The sequence below is a fragment of the Perna viridis genome, chromosome 8 (genome assembly GCF_037379345.1).
Source record: "Perna viridis isolate PV_CMFRI_1.1 ecotype Kerala chromosome 8, ASM3737934v1, whole genome shotgun sequence".
Classification (NCBI taxonomy): domain Eukaryota; kingdom Metazoa; phylum Mollusca; class Bivalvia; order Mytilida; family Mytilidae; genus Perna; species Perna viridis.
The window spans coordinates 14,665,064-14,678,533 of NC_142452.1; the positions used below are offsets into that span (position 1 = coordinate 14,665,064).

Here is a 13,470-nt window from a genome sequence, read left to right on the forward strand (position 1 = left end):
TACTGGTTTCTATTATTGGACCTCAGAGTGTTTTGATGAATTATGAATTTTAATGAACTTTTGAAGATGGAAGCTTTATGTCTGAGTTGGTGTAATTCAAATCAAACCAAAAAATAAAAAAAATTGTCAGAATGCCATGTATGTGTCACTGAATTGAAAGTTGAGTAGGTAGAAGCTGTAATTAGAAAGGATCTATTCATTTATAACAAAGTTTTATAAGTCAAGTTCACTACTACCAACAAGATTTTTGAGAGACAGTTTTATTTCAGAACCACCCTACATATTAAGAAACAAAATTGTACAGTTCTATGGATTTTGATGAAATTTCATATAAAGATTAAGTGTTTGTTTGCAGAATTTCATTGACACTTCAAAGAATCTACTATAGGTAAAGTCAAGTAGACAAAGAAATGTCTAAATCTTGTAATATTTTTGTCACAATGAAAAATTGGACATCATATTACTGACGTGTATTTTTTTTTATAGCTAAATAATTTTGAAGGAAAAAATGTAACTTGAGTCTATTGAGTGTTTATAATCTGAGATTGGGACAGGGTTTTCTGGTTTGATTTTGGAGATAGCACTTTTTCATTTATGATTACAGTTAAAGTTCAACTTTTATGGGACTGGAAGTGCAATTTATGAAGTGTATGAAGGTAAATAGCTGATGCAGACATGGGGTTGGGAAGGCATTGATTCGGTACAATAATCAGATACAATGATTATATGGACATTGTAAACAAGATATTAATACAGCATCATAGCATTAAAAATACACTATAGCTTTAGAAATAAAACACAATTCATTTATTTATAAGCAACAAGACTGTAGAAAAAAAGAAAATATTTATTTACGGAAACGCATTCACAATAAATGGTCATGGCATGAATAACAAGTGGCAAGTGATAGTGCACATAATTAAATGATTAACCATATGATATGGTCAAAAATGTATTTCATAATTGACTTCATATATAACAATTAAAAGCAGTGACAAAGTGCAAGACATGACAAGAAACATATCAGTTTATTTTATAATGAAAAAAGAAGCAGTAATAGAATTATTATATGACAGGATTAAACACTGTTTTTTCCAGAATATATTAATGTGTAAAATCAGACCATTCACTCACAAGACAAGTAAAGGACTTTTATGTTGGGTTAGTGAATAAATGGTCCAATTTTATTCATCCATAAATTTTAGAAAAAACAGTGTTTGATTCTCACAATACCATCAATCCCAAACTATCTCCAATATATTTATCATATTTTTTTCTAGTAAAATCTCATTCAGTGAAATTAACACCCAAAATTGACAATATTTGAATGTAAATAGGGACCACTGATAACTATATTCGTTCAAATTTGTTGTTTTGAATACTATACAACTTAAAATTTTTGCAGCAGTTTTATTCTTACGACAAAAACTGTAGCCCGAAAATAAAATAGTCCTAAAAATATTTGTTCAAAGACCTTTATACTGATATGGGGATTGATTACAAATCTAAAATTGTGCGACAGTAGATCGATCACAGAAGTCACAAAAAAAAAGATGGCAGGAAAATATCCTGGTTTACAGTATATGATTCTGAAAATGAATGGAATAAAGCACATGATACTGTTTAATGCCTTTAAAAATCTCCAACTCTAGTTGAGCAATGATAGTCATGTTTGCTTAGGACGTGTAAATGGAATTTACACGGTCATAAAAACTGTCATCACAGAAGTCGTAAAAGCTAAACAACCAATCATAATACATGAAAAAGGCATATGCTACATAGACTGGAATTATACAGAATATGAACGACCAAAAACCTGATAAATATTCTTTAGTACAGTGTACTGAACATGAAATGTTGTAAAATTTAATACATTGTCTGATGTGAATTCGGAAAATATGGGCCATTTCATAGCCCTGGTTGGATATTGCTGAACAAGGCATCCAGTCTTACCATTGATAGTGGCTCCAGGGCAAATGACCTGGAAACCTTCCCCTGTCTACCCCTGACGTCAGTGTTATATTGAACACACTTATCTGACTAAAAAGTTTTAATTTACATATTTTTACTATTGACCATTTTTTCATCACTATTTCAAAAGGTAAGTGATGCTTAAAAGTGAGCACCATTAAAAGCAAATACTGCACATAAAATCAATGTATATTGAACATATCCTTTATTGCCCTAATATATTATAACAAAGTTAATCTCTCTCCAGAACCCACATTTTCTACTGATTATAAGCTCCTTTTGGTTCAACCGGAACTTCCTGAGGATCAAGTCCACATTGTTTCATTTCAAAAGCAATTTCAAACAGGTAGTCATAACATTCACACCTAGAAATGAAAATAAACATATTTAAGTTAAAGTAAAATAAAACTGAAATCTGAGTACACGATTGTACATATACAAAGAATCTTATAGGTTATATATTTTGATGCAGTGATGTATACGGAAGTGAAAATACAATTACTATATGAATTAACAGTTTAATAGACATAAAGTAATCATGGTTGTAAAAATGGACTAGGAAAATATGAAAACACAAAAAGAGCAATTTTGTACTTGAAGTTACTATCATAACACTGCAGGGAATATTCTCTGAAAGTATTTTTATGTTTCTCGAATGTGCACAGTGTTTTTCACATGTATAAATATGCAATTGAAATCTCTAAAAAGTACTTTTAAAAAATTTCTTTGGAAAATATTATGACATCAATATGAAGTTTAAGGCAGAAATCTTTGTCATTTGTTTTTTATTTCATTCTTTAGCACACATTCTTCCTATTTCAGATATGTTTCGACAACTTCTTTTTTAGGCTGGAAGTACCCATTTTTGCCAATACAACTTCAAAGTTGCAGGAAAGTAACAAATGTTTGGCAAATCGAAATCAGTATAAGTGGAGAAAAATATATGTATATGAATTCGAACTAACATAGTTTTTGCTTTCTCCCATGTTGGTGCCCATACATAGATTCCATGGCGACGAACAAGTACAGCACAGGTTTCTGGGTAATCTTCCATTGCTAAAGCCATCCTTTTCTATATAAGGAATAAGAATATAACTAGTAAAAGCAGTTTTATAGGCAGTTATACACAATATCAATTCAAGAGAAGCATTTCTTTATCACACTATTTGCTTTATACCAATCTCCGCAGACCTATAACTGCTTACTATGTTAATAAATAGGCTCAAATATACAGGACATGAAAAAAGTCACAAGGCATGATAACTGCTCATTACAAATCTACTTAGTTGTTTCCGTTTTATTCTAGTCATTTGTATATAGAGACTGGGTTTAGTACTGAGAGTTGCAGAGGTGTAGAGCTTTGAAATAGTGAATATAACCTCTGTATAAGAGATTGGTTTTACACCTCACCTAAAACATGATATCAATTCAAAGGAGGCAATTCTTTTTTTTCTCACACTATTAGCTTTATACCACAGCTAACACTTGGATGTAAAATTAATTAAATGTCTATGCCTAAAATTAATTGATGACATCTTCCATTGCCATTCTTTTTATTCAAAATACAAGTAAAAGAAAAATAGGTGTCAACTGTTTTATAACTGGGAATTGTCTGAATAGTGGAAAAATCATATATTATTATAATTACCATACTGGTATGTGAAACCTTTTCTTTAATAAAATAATTTGTGCCTTACAAAATATATCATGCATGAGGAGAGATGAACTGATAAGTGAATGATTTTTGAATAAGTTTGCAGCTTACAAGTCCAAAGGAAGATATTTCATGTGATTCAGAGCGAACATATTTTATAGTTGGCAGTTTACCACTCCTACTATTCCTTCCTATGTTCATGGAAGCATATCATCCCATTGATTTAATATACCGTTTTTTTACTATGCAGGCCAACCTGAGATCACTTACATCACTATGATGCAATCACAGTATGTCCTACTTTAAAGTTAGCCAAGGATGTCACCTCAAACTTTCTGCACTTGAGGTAATAAGTGTGCTACCTCAAAAACTATCAAGGAAGTCTCCTGGACAAATTTGAGTTTACCACTACTGAATTATCAGTCACTAAGTAATGGTACAAAAACACTTTTAATTCTTCATATTGACCTGGATAAGTTCAGAAATAGAAATTAATTACCTTAAGATCTCTTTCTTCAGGTGTATTTTCAACAATAGGAACAACCAGTTCATCATCATAACAATAATGACTACCTTGAATGGTAATAAATGTGAAATTCTTGAATTAGTCCTAATAAAATTTATAAATTCTCAACACCTCCAGCCCTGAAAATTGACATAAATAAAAAAAATCTGGGTGGGAATTTCAAAATCAGGATTTTTTTCACATCAGTTTCTATTATTGAGATACTTTAACACACAAATCTTTTGTTTCTTAATGACTGAAACTGATGTGGCTATGGATTTAGAAAATATCTATATTTCAGAGCTAAAATTAGGTTAGCAAATATGTGGTAAGAAACAAAAAATAAAAAAATAATCCCACCCGCCCCGTATTTTTTTGTAAAGGTTGGATAAGAATCTAACATTTAAGTTTACTTGACCTTCATTCATGTATAGAGAAATGTAAATCATTTTTTCATCAAGCTCACTGAATGAAAATTTTAAAATGATTTAATTTCTTAGAAGCCTGTGAAACCACTATATCTATTTCTTGGAACTCATTATTTATTTCTTGAAAATTTAGGATTTATTTTTTGTTTGATGTAATCTTGATCAACTAAATTTGAACTTTAGAATCTTCACAATTTAAATGGCAACAATTAATCTAGTACAATTGTACCTTAATTTGTACTTGGTAAATTTTAGTATTTGAGTGTAATTTTAATGTAATTCTGACTCTTTTTCAATAAAATATAAATATTTCTATAAGACATTGGTCAAAAGACTGTCACATGATTTACCCATAAAATAAAAGTAAGATATTTACCTGATTTACCCTTTAGAATACCTTTGATCATTTCTTGGTGTGTGATTCTGAACTCTGTACCAGGATAAAGTAATGTTGCCATGACAGCATGTTTGGAATGAGTATGAATAACAGCACCAGCACCTGAAAGGAAGTAATCAATTTGGCATAAATGAACTTAAGCTGTAGGTACTAAACTACTGGTAATGTTATAGTGCAGCAAAAAATTGAGGTTATTTCTTCATAGACTGAAAAAATACTGCAATCAATTCTTAATGGTACTAAATGACATTTTGACCAACCGATAGTCAGGGCTGACCTCTTGTGGTACTAAATGACATTTTGACCATCCAACAGTCAGGGCTAACCTCTCATGGTACTAGATGATATTTTGACCATCCAATAGTCAGAGCTAACCTGTTGTGGCACTAGATGACATTTTGACCATTCGTTGGTCAGGGCTAACCTGTCGTGGCACTAGATGACATTTTGACCATCCAATAGTCAGGGCTACCCTGTCGTGGTACTAGAAGACATTTTGACCATCCAATAGTCAGGGCTAACCTGTCGTGGCACTTGATGACATTTGATAACTCAATATTTGGTTAAGGCTCACCTCGCATGGTATAAGCATTCATAAATAAAGGTGTACATTGGCTCTTCTTTAGTTTCTTGGCCACTGGTGGACAGCTGATATCTACATTGTCTATAGTTTGTACAAATAATTCATCTGGCTGAAATAAAGAACAATATAATGGTAAGATGAACATGTGTATGTGTAATATACAAGAAATAGTAAATAGTAATAGTATCCATTATGAAATGATTTCCACTGGAAAATCTTTAATATCAACTTCGATTCATGGATATTGCATAATAATCAAATATTTTCCATTGATTTAATATTTGTTTCCATACACTAAATGTTTTTTATTAGTTGAAAGGATTTTTCTTATGAGAACAACTTTGCAAAATGTGAATAAATTATTGATAAAATACTTTTTGAGTTACAGATAATCCACTAAGCATAACGGATGGACAAAGAACATAGTCAAGCATTCACTAGACTTCACTGTTCATGACATATGTAACAAATACAAATTAGGGCTCAGTTTTTATGAGGTAAAAAGTGTTCATAAAATGGATAGTTTTTACATGCAAAATATTTTCCAGAATATATGTTTGTATTAGTTAATATTCATGTTCCTGGATAGCATTTAACCATTAAATTAAACCATCTTAACTAAAGTTTAATACTAATTTCACGGGTAATTTTATTATGGTTCATTTTATTTGATGATACATGTACATGCATTAAGTTTGATCCATTTTTTTGTTTAAATATTCTTAAATGTCCACATACCAACCCTAATAGCATTTTCTTGGTATTTAAAAGAATAATTTACATTAAGATAGAACAACATGATATTTTTATCAGTACTTTTAGTTTTCATTTTTATTGCATGTTTTGCTTTGGGTTGATGCAAACAAAATTTTGGGAATAGATAGAAATCACCTTATTTGTTTATCTATCTGTCCATTCTTCTATTCATATTTCTTGCATCTTTTCCTAAAGTGCACAAGGGATTTTGATGCAATTCAAAAGGAATGTTGGGCACCATATGTACATGTGCATGACTGAATGTAATTACTATTGAAGGACTCCATAGGGAGTAATCACACTTAATAGGTACTTAAAGGTTTTCCATGTTAAACCTCCTAAATTGCTAAAGGGATTTTGATGAAATTTTTTAGGAAGGTTGGGCATGATATGTAGAAGTGCAAAAAGGAAGATGATTACTTTTGGAGATTTCAATAGAAGATTATCCAGTTTCAGGGTTTTTACATGTTAAGTGCTCTTCAGCTGAACTCCTCCTAAACTTTGGTGATATTTTATTGGAAGGTTGAACATCGTATGCTGATGTACATAAGAAAATATAATTACTACAGGAGGACTCTAAAGGGATATAATCAAACTTAAGGGCTTTACAGGTTAAATTTTGTAAGACCAACTAGTCTGAAACTGCTCAAGGGATTTTGATGAAATTTAATAGGAAGGTTTGGGCATCATATGTGGATGTGCAAGAAGGAATATAATTACTTTTGGAGGTTTTGAAAGATAATCCAACTTCAGTGTTTTACATGCTAAAACATTGCATGTGCAAATCCTCCTTAACTGCTCAATGGATTTCAATGAAATTTTATTGAGAAGATAAGTGCATCAAAGATGAATCTATATAGATTTATATTAAGGAATATAATTACTCCCAAAAGATTCCTGTAACTGTATTAATTTCTGGGGTTTTCTGTCCATTGCGAACTTAGTGAAAATTTGTTCATTGTGAAAGGTAGTACATTTACAGTAACTAAACTTAAGTGATTTTTATTTTAAGTCTTATAGCATGATCGTATCAATAACACCCTTAGTTGGAGTTAGTTTCATACATTATTTTACTCGTTTTCAAAAACTAAAAATATTTTCAAATTCTCATAATTTCATTTCATTCAAAGATTTCCATGACTGGTAAATGAAAGTTGAATATATGATGGTAAAACTTTCAAAATCTGCAAACAGTCACTTTAATCGTGGGATTATGGGAAGGAAAATGGGCCTTCAAAAATTTTCTATGGGAAGTTTATATAATAATTAAAGATTCCTACCTGTATTCTCTCTTTCTGGACACCTGATGGTGCAATGTAAATTTCATCACTGAAAATATTCATAGCATTGATCAGAAAATAAATTTAGTTTCAACTTCAGCATACTGGAATATAAACTAAAGCTCTGAATTAGGCAGTATTTCATGATAAATAAAATGATAAATGTATAAGATGTACCCCTACCTCATTTAAAATCTTCAAAATTGAAATATTTTTCAATGTCAAAACCTATAAACTAAAATAACTAAAGTACGAAATATTTATTTACAGCATATACACAGTAAGCTTACATTTCATATTTTGGGCATTAAGAATAAGCTTTTAGTAGAATCAGAGGCAAAATTGGAAGACGAGAAACATCCATGTCGAAAACCCACTGATCTGACCATATAGTTCACTCAAGGATGCTTTATCAATTTGAAAAGGCCACTATCTCCGCGTCAATGTATTTGTACAGACAGTTAGAAAAATGAGGTTTTTGACAGAGTTATCTGCTCTTGAAATGCTTATTTTAGGTGAATTTCAATGAAATTTTCCCTGATTCTGATGGTGCAAATACTCGAATTAAACTTTCAAAATGATGGCTAAATTTCACACCAATATACAGATGGAGGTAAAGGATCATTTTTCCCCTATACTAAATATATATTAAAACCTTTGTTTATGAGAGTACTTGTACTTCTGTCAATTTAGTCAAACAGCAATATTTGTTGAAAGGGTAATCAAAGGAACCAAAATTGTAGCAGAAAGAATGCAGTCCATGAACAAAGACCAAGAACTATATATTTGTATCTAGGTATACCATCTTTTTTGGAAAAAACAACAATGTATAATGTTGTTTTTTTTGTTTTTTTTTTGAGTCGGGATTTTAACTAGTATGGGGAATAGCAGAATACAGTGTTGAAATATCATAGGTTTTAATGCTTTTATATTCTGATAATAATCTTGAATTGAGGGTGACTCCAAAAGATCATGAACAACACTATCATGGTATTATGTTGATTTTAAGAGGTTATTACTATTAATGTGATATGAATTTGGTTTTAAGTAATAACTGACATTTTTTTTTGTTCTGCTGTGTATTAAAATGAACTTTAATGATAAGGTATTAGTACTAACATTTATGAGGTTGTCCAGGTAAAAAGCAGGCAAATCCTATGATATGGACCGCACAGGGTAAATTTTATCCCACTGAATTTTCTGTTCTAATGTAATTGATATAATATCATATGTACTTTTTAAATAGACAATAGATGGCTAAGAAAATGATTTTGAAGTTTCCTAAGAAAAAAACCAAAGTTTGCACGCAATGAAAGAGTTATCTCCCTTTTTCAATGAATTTCAGTACTTTCTATGTAATTTATTTCCTTTTAACCAGTTAATCAAAAAGCAATATTCAAGTTTGGGAAAGGATGCATATATGATATGAAATGAATGAATTTTTTTTAAAAACAAAATTAGTCATGTGTGCCCCACTGCCTGCTTTTTGCATGGACTCCTTCTTAACACACAGATTTCAAATGTAAGATCTGATACTCTTCAACTACTGAAATAACCTTTCCCTTTTAAACCATTACAAATACCCATTTCATAACTCTAGTTCCAAAAGGTAATAAATAAAACAAATAATCTTTATCTAGTTATGATAGCATATTTACAAAATTATGTAGCACACAAATGATCCTGAAAAAAATAATTGAGTTATCTCCTATGGAGATTTTTTTTACTGTATTTTTAAAACTTACTTTAATTTGATACTTATTCCACCTCCTGTACCAGTGACCCAGCCAAGGTTATAGAATTCATTACACAACTCTGGTATCAAGTTTCGAGGATGATTCTGTAAAAAAAACTAGTAATGTTAAAACGGAAATAAAGAGCAGAAATACTAAAAATCACACCCAGAATAAAAAAAAATATGACCATATTTTTTTTCAAATTTAATGCATATTTAAGATTTCATATGTAATATTTGCTGAAGTTTGCCTACGTTTATGCCACCTCAGTACACATACAATCAAAAGACATTTATATCATAAGTTCAGAGATATGACATTTTGATTCAAGTTTTGAATAAGATATAATCAATAATTCCCAAAATGATGGGATATCAAGGTTCTTCCATATTATTGTCAAATTTGGCTGCAAATTTAAGTAAAAATTACACAGTTTATGATTTAAAACATTCTTTTAATTAAGTATAGAAATGATTTATATACAAGTTAGCTAGAATAATTCATAGGTGTTTAACTTTGAAAATTTATTGCAAGATCTCCTTCTCAAAATTTTCTCAAAGTGGGAGATTTGCCGATTTTTTTGTTTTTGCAACATGTTATGACAAGAATTGAAGTAATTTATTTAGTTTTTAAGCTGATAATTATACACTGACAATAATTGATTAGAACAAAATTTAAAAAAATCACATGTTTCAAAATTCATATTTTCTGTGATATAATAACCAGTTTTGTTCATCCAAATTTAATTAATTAAGGAGGAAAATTTCTTAAATTGTGCCCAATTTAAGTAAAATTAAGCCCTTTTAAATTACCAGACTGAACCCTCCCCCTTTTTTTAGTACTTTATTTGTACATTTGTGATGAAAAAAAAGATGACATAAATGCACTTATTTACCTACATTCAGACTACATTCTGACATGCAAAGCCTGTAAGTACATATGACCTTGACATCAACAATGTTTAGGTACCAGTATCGTATTGCATATCCCTGAGCGGGTGTACGTCAAAACATGGATGCCATAAAAATATAGTGCATTTTCTTTTTGCCTCTCTACAAACTAATGTTTTGTCAAAAGACATGAACAATGACTTAAAAAATAGAGCAAACATCACACTGTAAGATGAAGAACTTTTTTAAAAGAAAATCTAACATAATATCATAAAAATGTTCCACTGAAAAGGTTGGTTTGGTGAGTGCAAAACGAAAGTGAAAGTAGGGAAAATGGCTATTTATAGTTCAAGACTACTTTTCTGTCCAATCTTCGTGGACTCACCCTATTTTCTTTGCGGGAAATTATTTTTTCACATGTCCTTAGAAATGCTACATAAGTGAAAGTTTTATTGAATCAATTTACATATTTTTTAAAAAATCCTAAAAATATGCACTTCACTATAGAAGTCTATGGGAAAATTAATACGATACTGAGACCTAGTAAGCCAGTTTTTCAAGTAAAGTTGGATATTCAGCAAGTGGTCTTTACCAGCTGAAAAAGTAGTACCCCAATACAGGTAACACTTTTAAGATGAATTAGCCAACTTTTGAACCTGATTTTTTATGGTAGCTCTGGTTTTTTGCATTTATAGTTAATTTTTACCAAATTTGGAAATGCATTTTGTTTTCATGAATTTGTAGGATATCAGTTCAATAAAATTATTATCTTGACTATTTATGATGAGCATATCTATATTCAGGTAACCTAAAGCAAGTAATACTCCTGCATAAAGGATAGTTTTCAAGTTACAACACATTTTAAGTATGTGGTTAGGACTTGAAAATAGTCATTTTCCATACATTGCCTCTTATATATGAAAAAATGAATATTTTTTTTATTTTTTGTTTTTCTTTCAAATAAATAGCTAAAATGAGTTGCCATATAACTGTGTGGTTGATTTAAACACAGAAATGTCACAAAAGTCATCAGCCAATTTTTTAGTGGACTTTTTTCAGTGGTTCAAATGGACAGATTCTAATGCGGCAAGAAAAATAATGGTGTTTTTTCATATAAAAACTGAATTTTTTCAAAAAGTATCTAAAGCAGACAATTGTTATTATAATATTTATACCAGTAAACTATATTTCTTGCATCATAGCTATCTGTTTTAAAGAAAAAGTCCTTTTCCTGTCACATTGAGGTCCATTTGTATCTGCCTGGGGTACCAAAATGGCTTAAAATCTGTATTTTCTGCATATGAAAAGCTATATTTTTTTAAAACTATGATATTGGTATAATTTTTTCTGGATTTATTATAATTGAAATGACCATATCTATAGTTTAAAACAGTTGGTTGTACCGGTCATTATACTTTACTTTAAACAAGAGGCTCCCTTGAGTTAAAGACAAAAAAGGAGGTTCGGATATTAATATTTCCATATATGGAACTCACAAGTGGGGATTAAATAATGATTTAGAACTCATAGTACAGCTCATGTATCTACCATGTCAGAATAAACCACAAAGTTGCTTAGTTTGATTAATACAGCAGCTTTTTATCAAAAGTAATATTTTCTGGCTAACATTGAGATATTAGTCTTATGCCTGGAATAGGGTACCTATATAAGAATTTTAATAGAAAACTCATGTTTGTAGCAGGGCAATGATATTCTGAATTTTCAGTATGGAAATGAATACTCTAGCAGAAAAACAACAACTTTTAGGATTATATTGAAATGTTTATTAGTAATAGGTACCAGTATCGTATTGCATATCCCTGAGCGGGTGTACGTCAAAACATGGATGCCATAAAAATATAGTGCATTTTCTTTTTGCCTCTCTACAAACTAATGTTTTGTCAAAAGACATGAACAATGACTTAAAAAATAGAGCAAACATCACACTGTAAGATGAAGAACTTTTTTAAAAGAAAATCTAACATAATATCATAAAAATGTTCCACTGAAAAGGTTGGTTTGGTGAGTGCAAAACGAAAGTGAAAGTAGGGAAAATGGCTATTTATAGTTCAAGACTACTTTTCTGTCCAATCTTCGTGGACTCACCCTATTTTCTTTGCGGGAAATTATTTTTTCACATGTCCTTAGAAATGCTACATAAGTGAAAGTTTTATTGAATCAATTTACATATTTTTTAAAAAATCCTAAAAATATGCACTTCACTATAGAAGTCTATGGGAAAATTAATACGATACTGAGACCTTTATATTGTGGATTTTGATAATTCTAAGAGTGATCAGTGGCTGATAACTCTCTCATGGATAGGTAGTGGCCTATATATTAAGAAGTTTCTAAAACAATTAAAAGTACTAATGTCACCAAAAAAATTCCACCCATAAATCAAATGTTTTAATATAATTGCATCATTACTTCAATGGAATATTGTTACAATTATATGTAGATATTATATTGTCAGATGCAATGACCTTGTATTGAAATCATTTGTGTCACTTAAATTAGTATAAAATATAGAATCAAGTAGATGTATAAAAAATTAAAGCCTTAAAATCAATGGTGCATATATACTCAAGATCTGATGGTCTGTTTTACTTCATGTTGCCAGAGAAAAAGGGGGGGGGGGGCTTTATGACAGGCACTTGTCTTAGAAATGATTACGAGCTTCTATGAAATTTGTCATCAAAAATAAAAAAAAATAAAACAATTTAGAGGAAATAAAATTTGTCATTTGGCTGTAACTCCTGTTTAATATCAAAGTTTGATTTACCCCCCCCCCCTTAATTTAGGAAACAACAAAAATAATTTTTCGTTTATCAATTAACTTCAAATAAAACAAACATAATATTTAGGACCCAAACATATTCTGATGATCAGTACCAAGTGCAAGGAAAAAATCTCAAGGTTACATAATACATTGATCTACCAAGCTGTTTTTATCAATATCCAAATAAAAAAGAGGAGGGTTGCAAGGTCAGAGGAAATTCGGACTACAAAATCCCTTTGATGTCACATTAAAAAAAAAACTTGATAATATAGAAAACAAAAAAAAAACTCTAACTTTACCCTTCCATATTCTTCATAATCTTCATAAGAAATGTCTCCTTTTGGTCTTTTACGGTTTTTGTTAACAATGCATCTATTTATTTGTTCCATACCAACGCAAGTAATGCTTGTGTCTTTCCCCGGAAATAAATACTTTTCACGACGGGTTCTCATTTTAAATGTTAGACATCACTCAAACGCTTGATGTAA

The 13,470-nt window shown here is 30.3% G+C and overlaps 1 protein-coding gene across 1 annotated transcript; it reads right to left on the reverse strand.

Moving 5' to 3' along the window:
- Positions 1-827: 827 nt before the first annotated feature.
- On the reverse strand, positions 828-13,421 carry LOC148609461 (methylthioribulose-1-phosphate dehydratase-like). Its single transcript, XM_088596332.1, has 8 exons — positions 13,282-13,421; positions 9,320-9,414; positions 7,575-7,623; positions 5,530-5,647; positions 4,935-5,057; positions 4,125-4,198; positions 2,937-3,043; positions 828-2,336 (listed from the first exon to the last, which is right to left on the reverse strand). The coding sequence occupies exons 1-8, from the start codon at positions 13,369-13,371 to the stop codon at positions 2,231-2,233; spliced, it is 762 nt and encodes a 253-aa protein (XP_088452458.1). The 5' UTR covers positions 13,372-13,421; the 3' UTR covers positions 828-2,230.
- Positions 13,422-13,470: the final 49 nt, after the last annotated feature.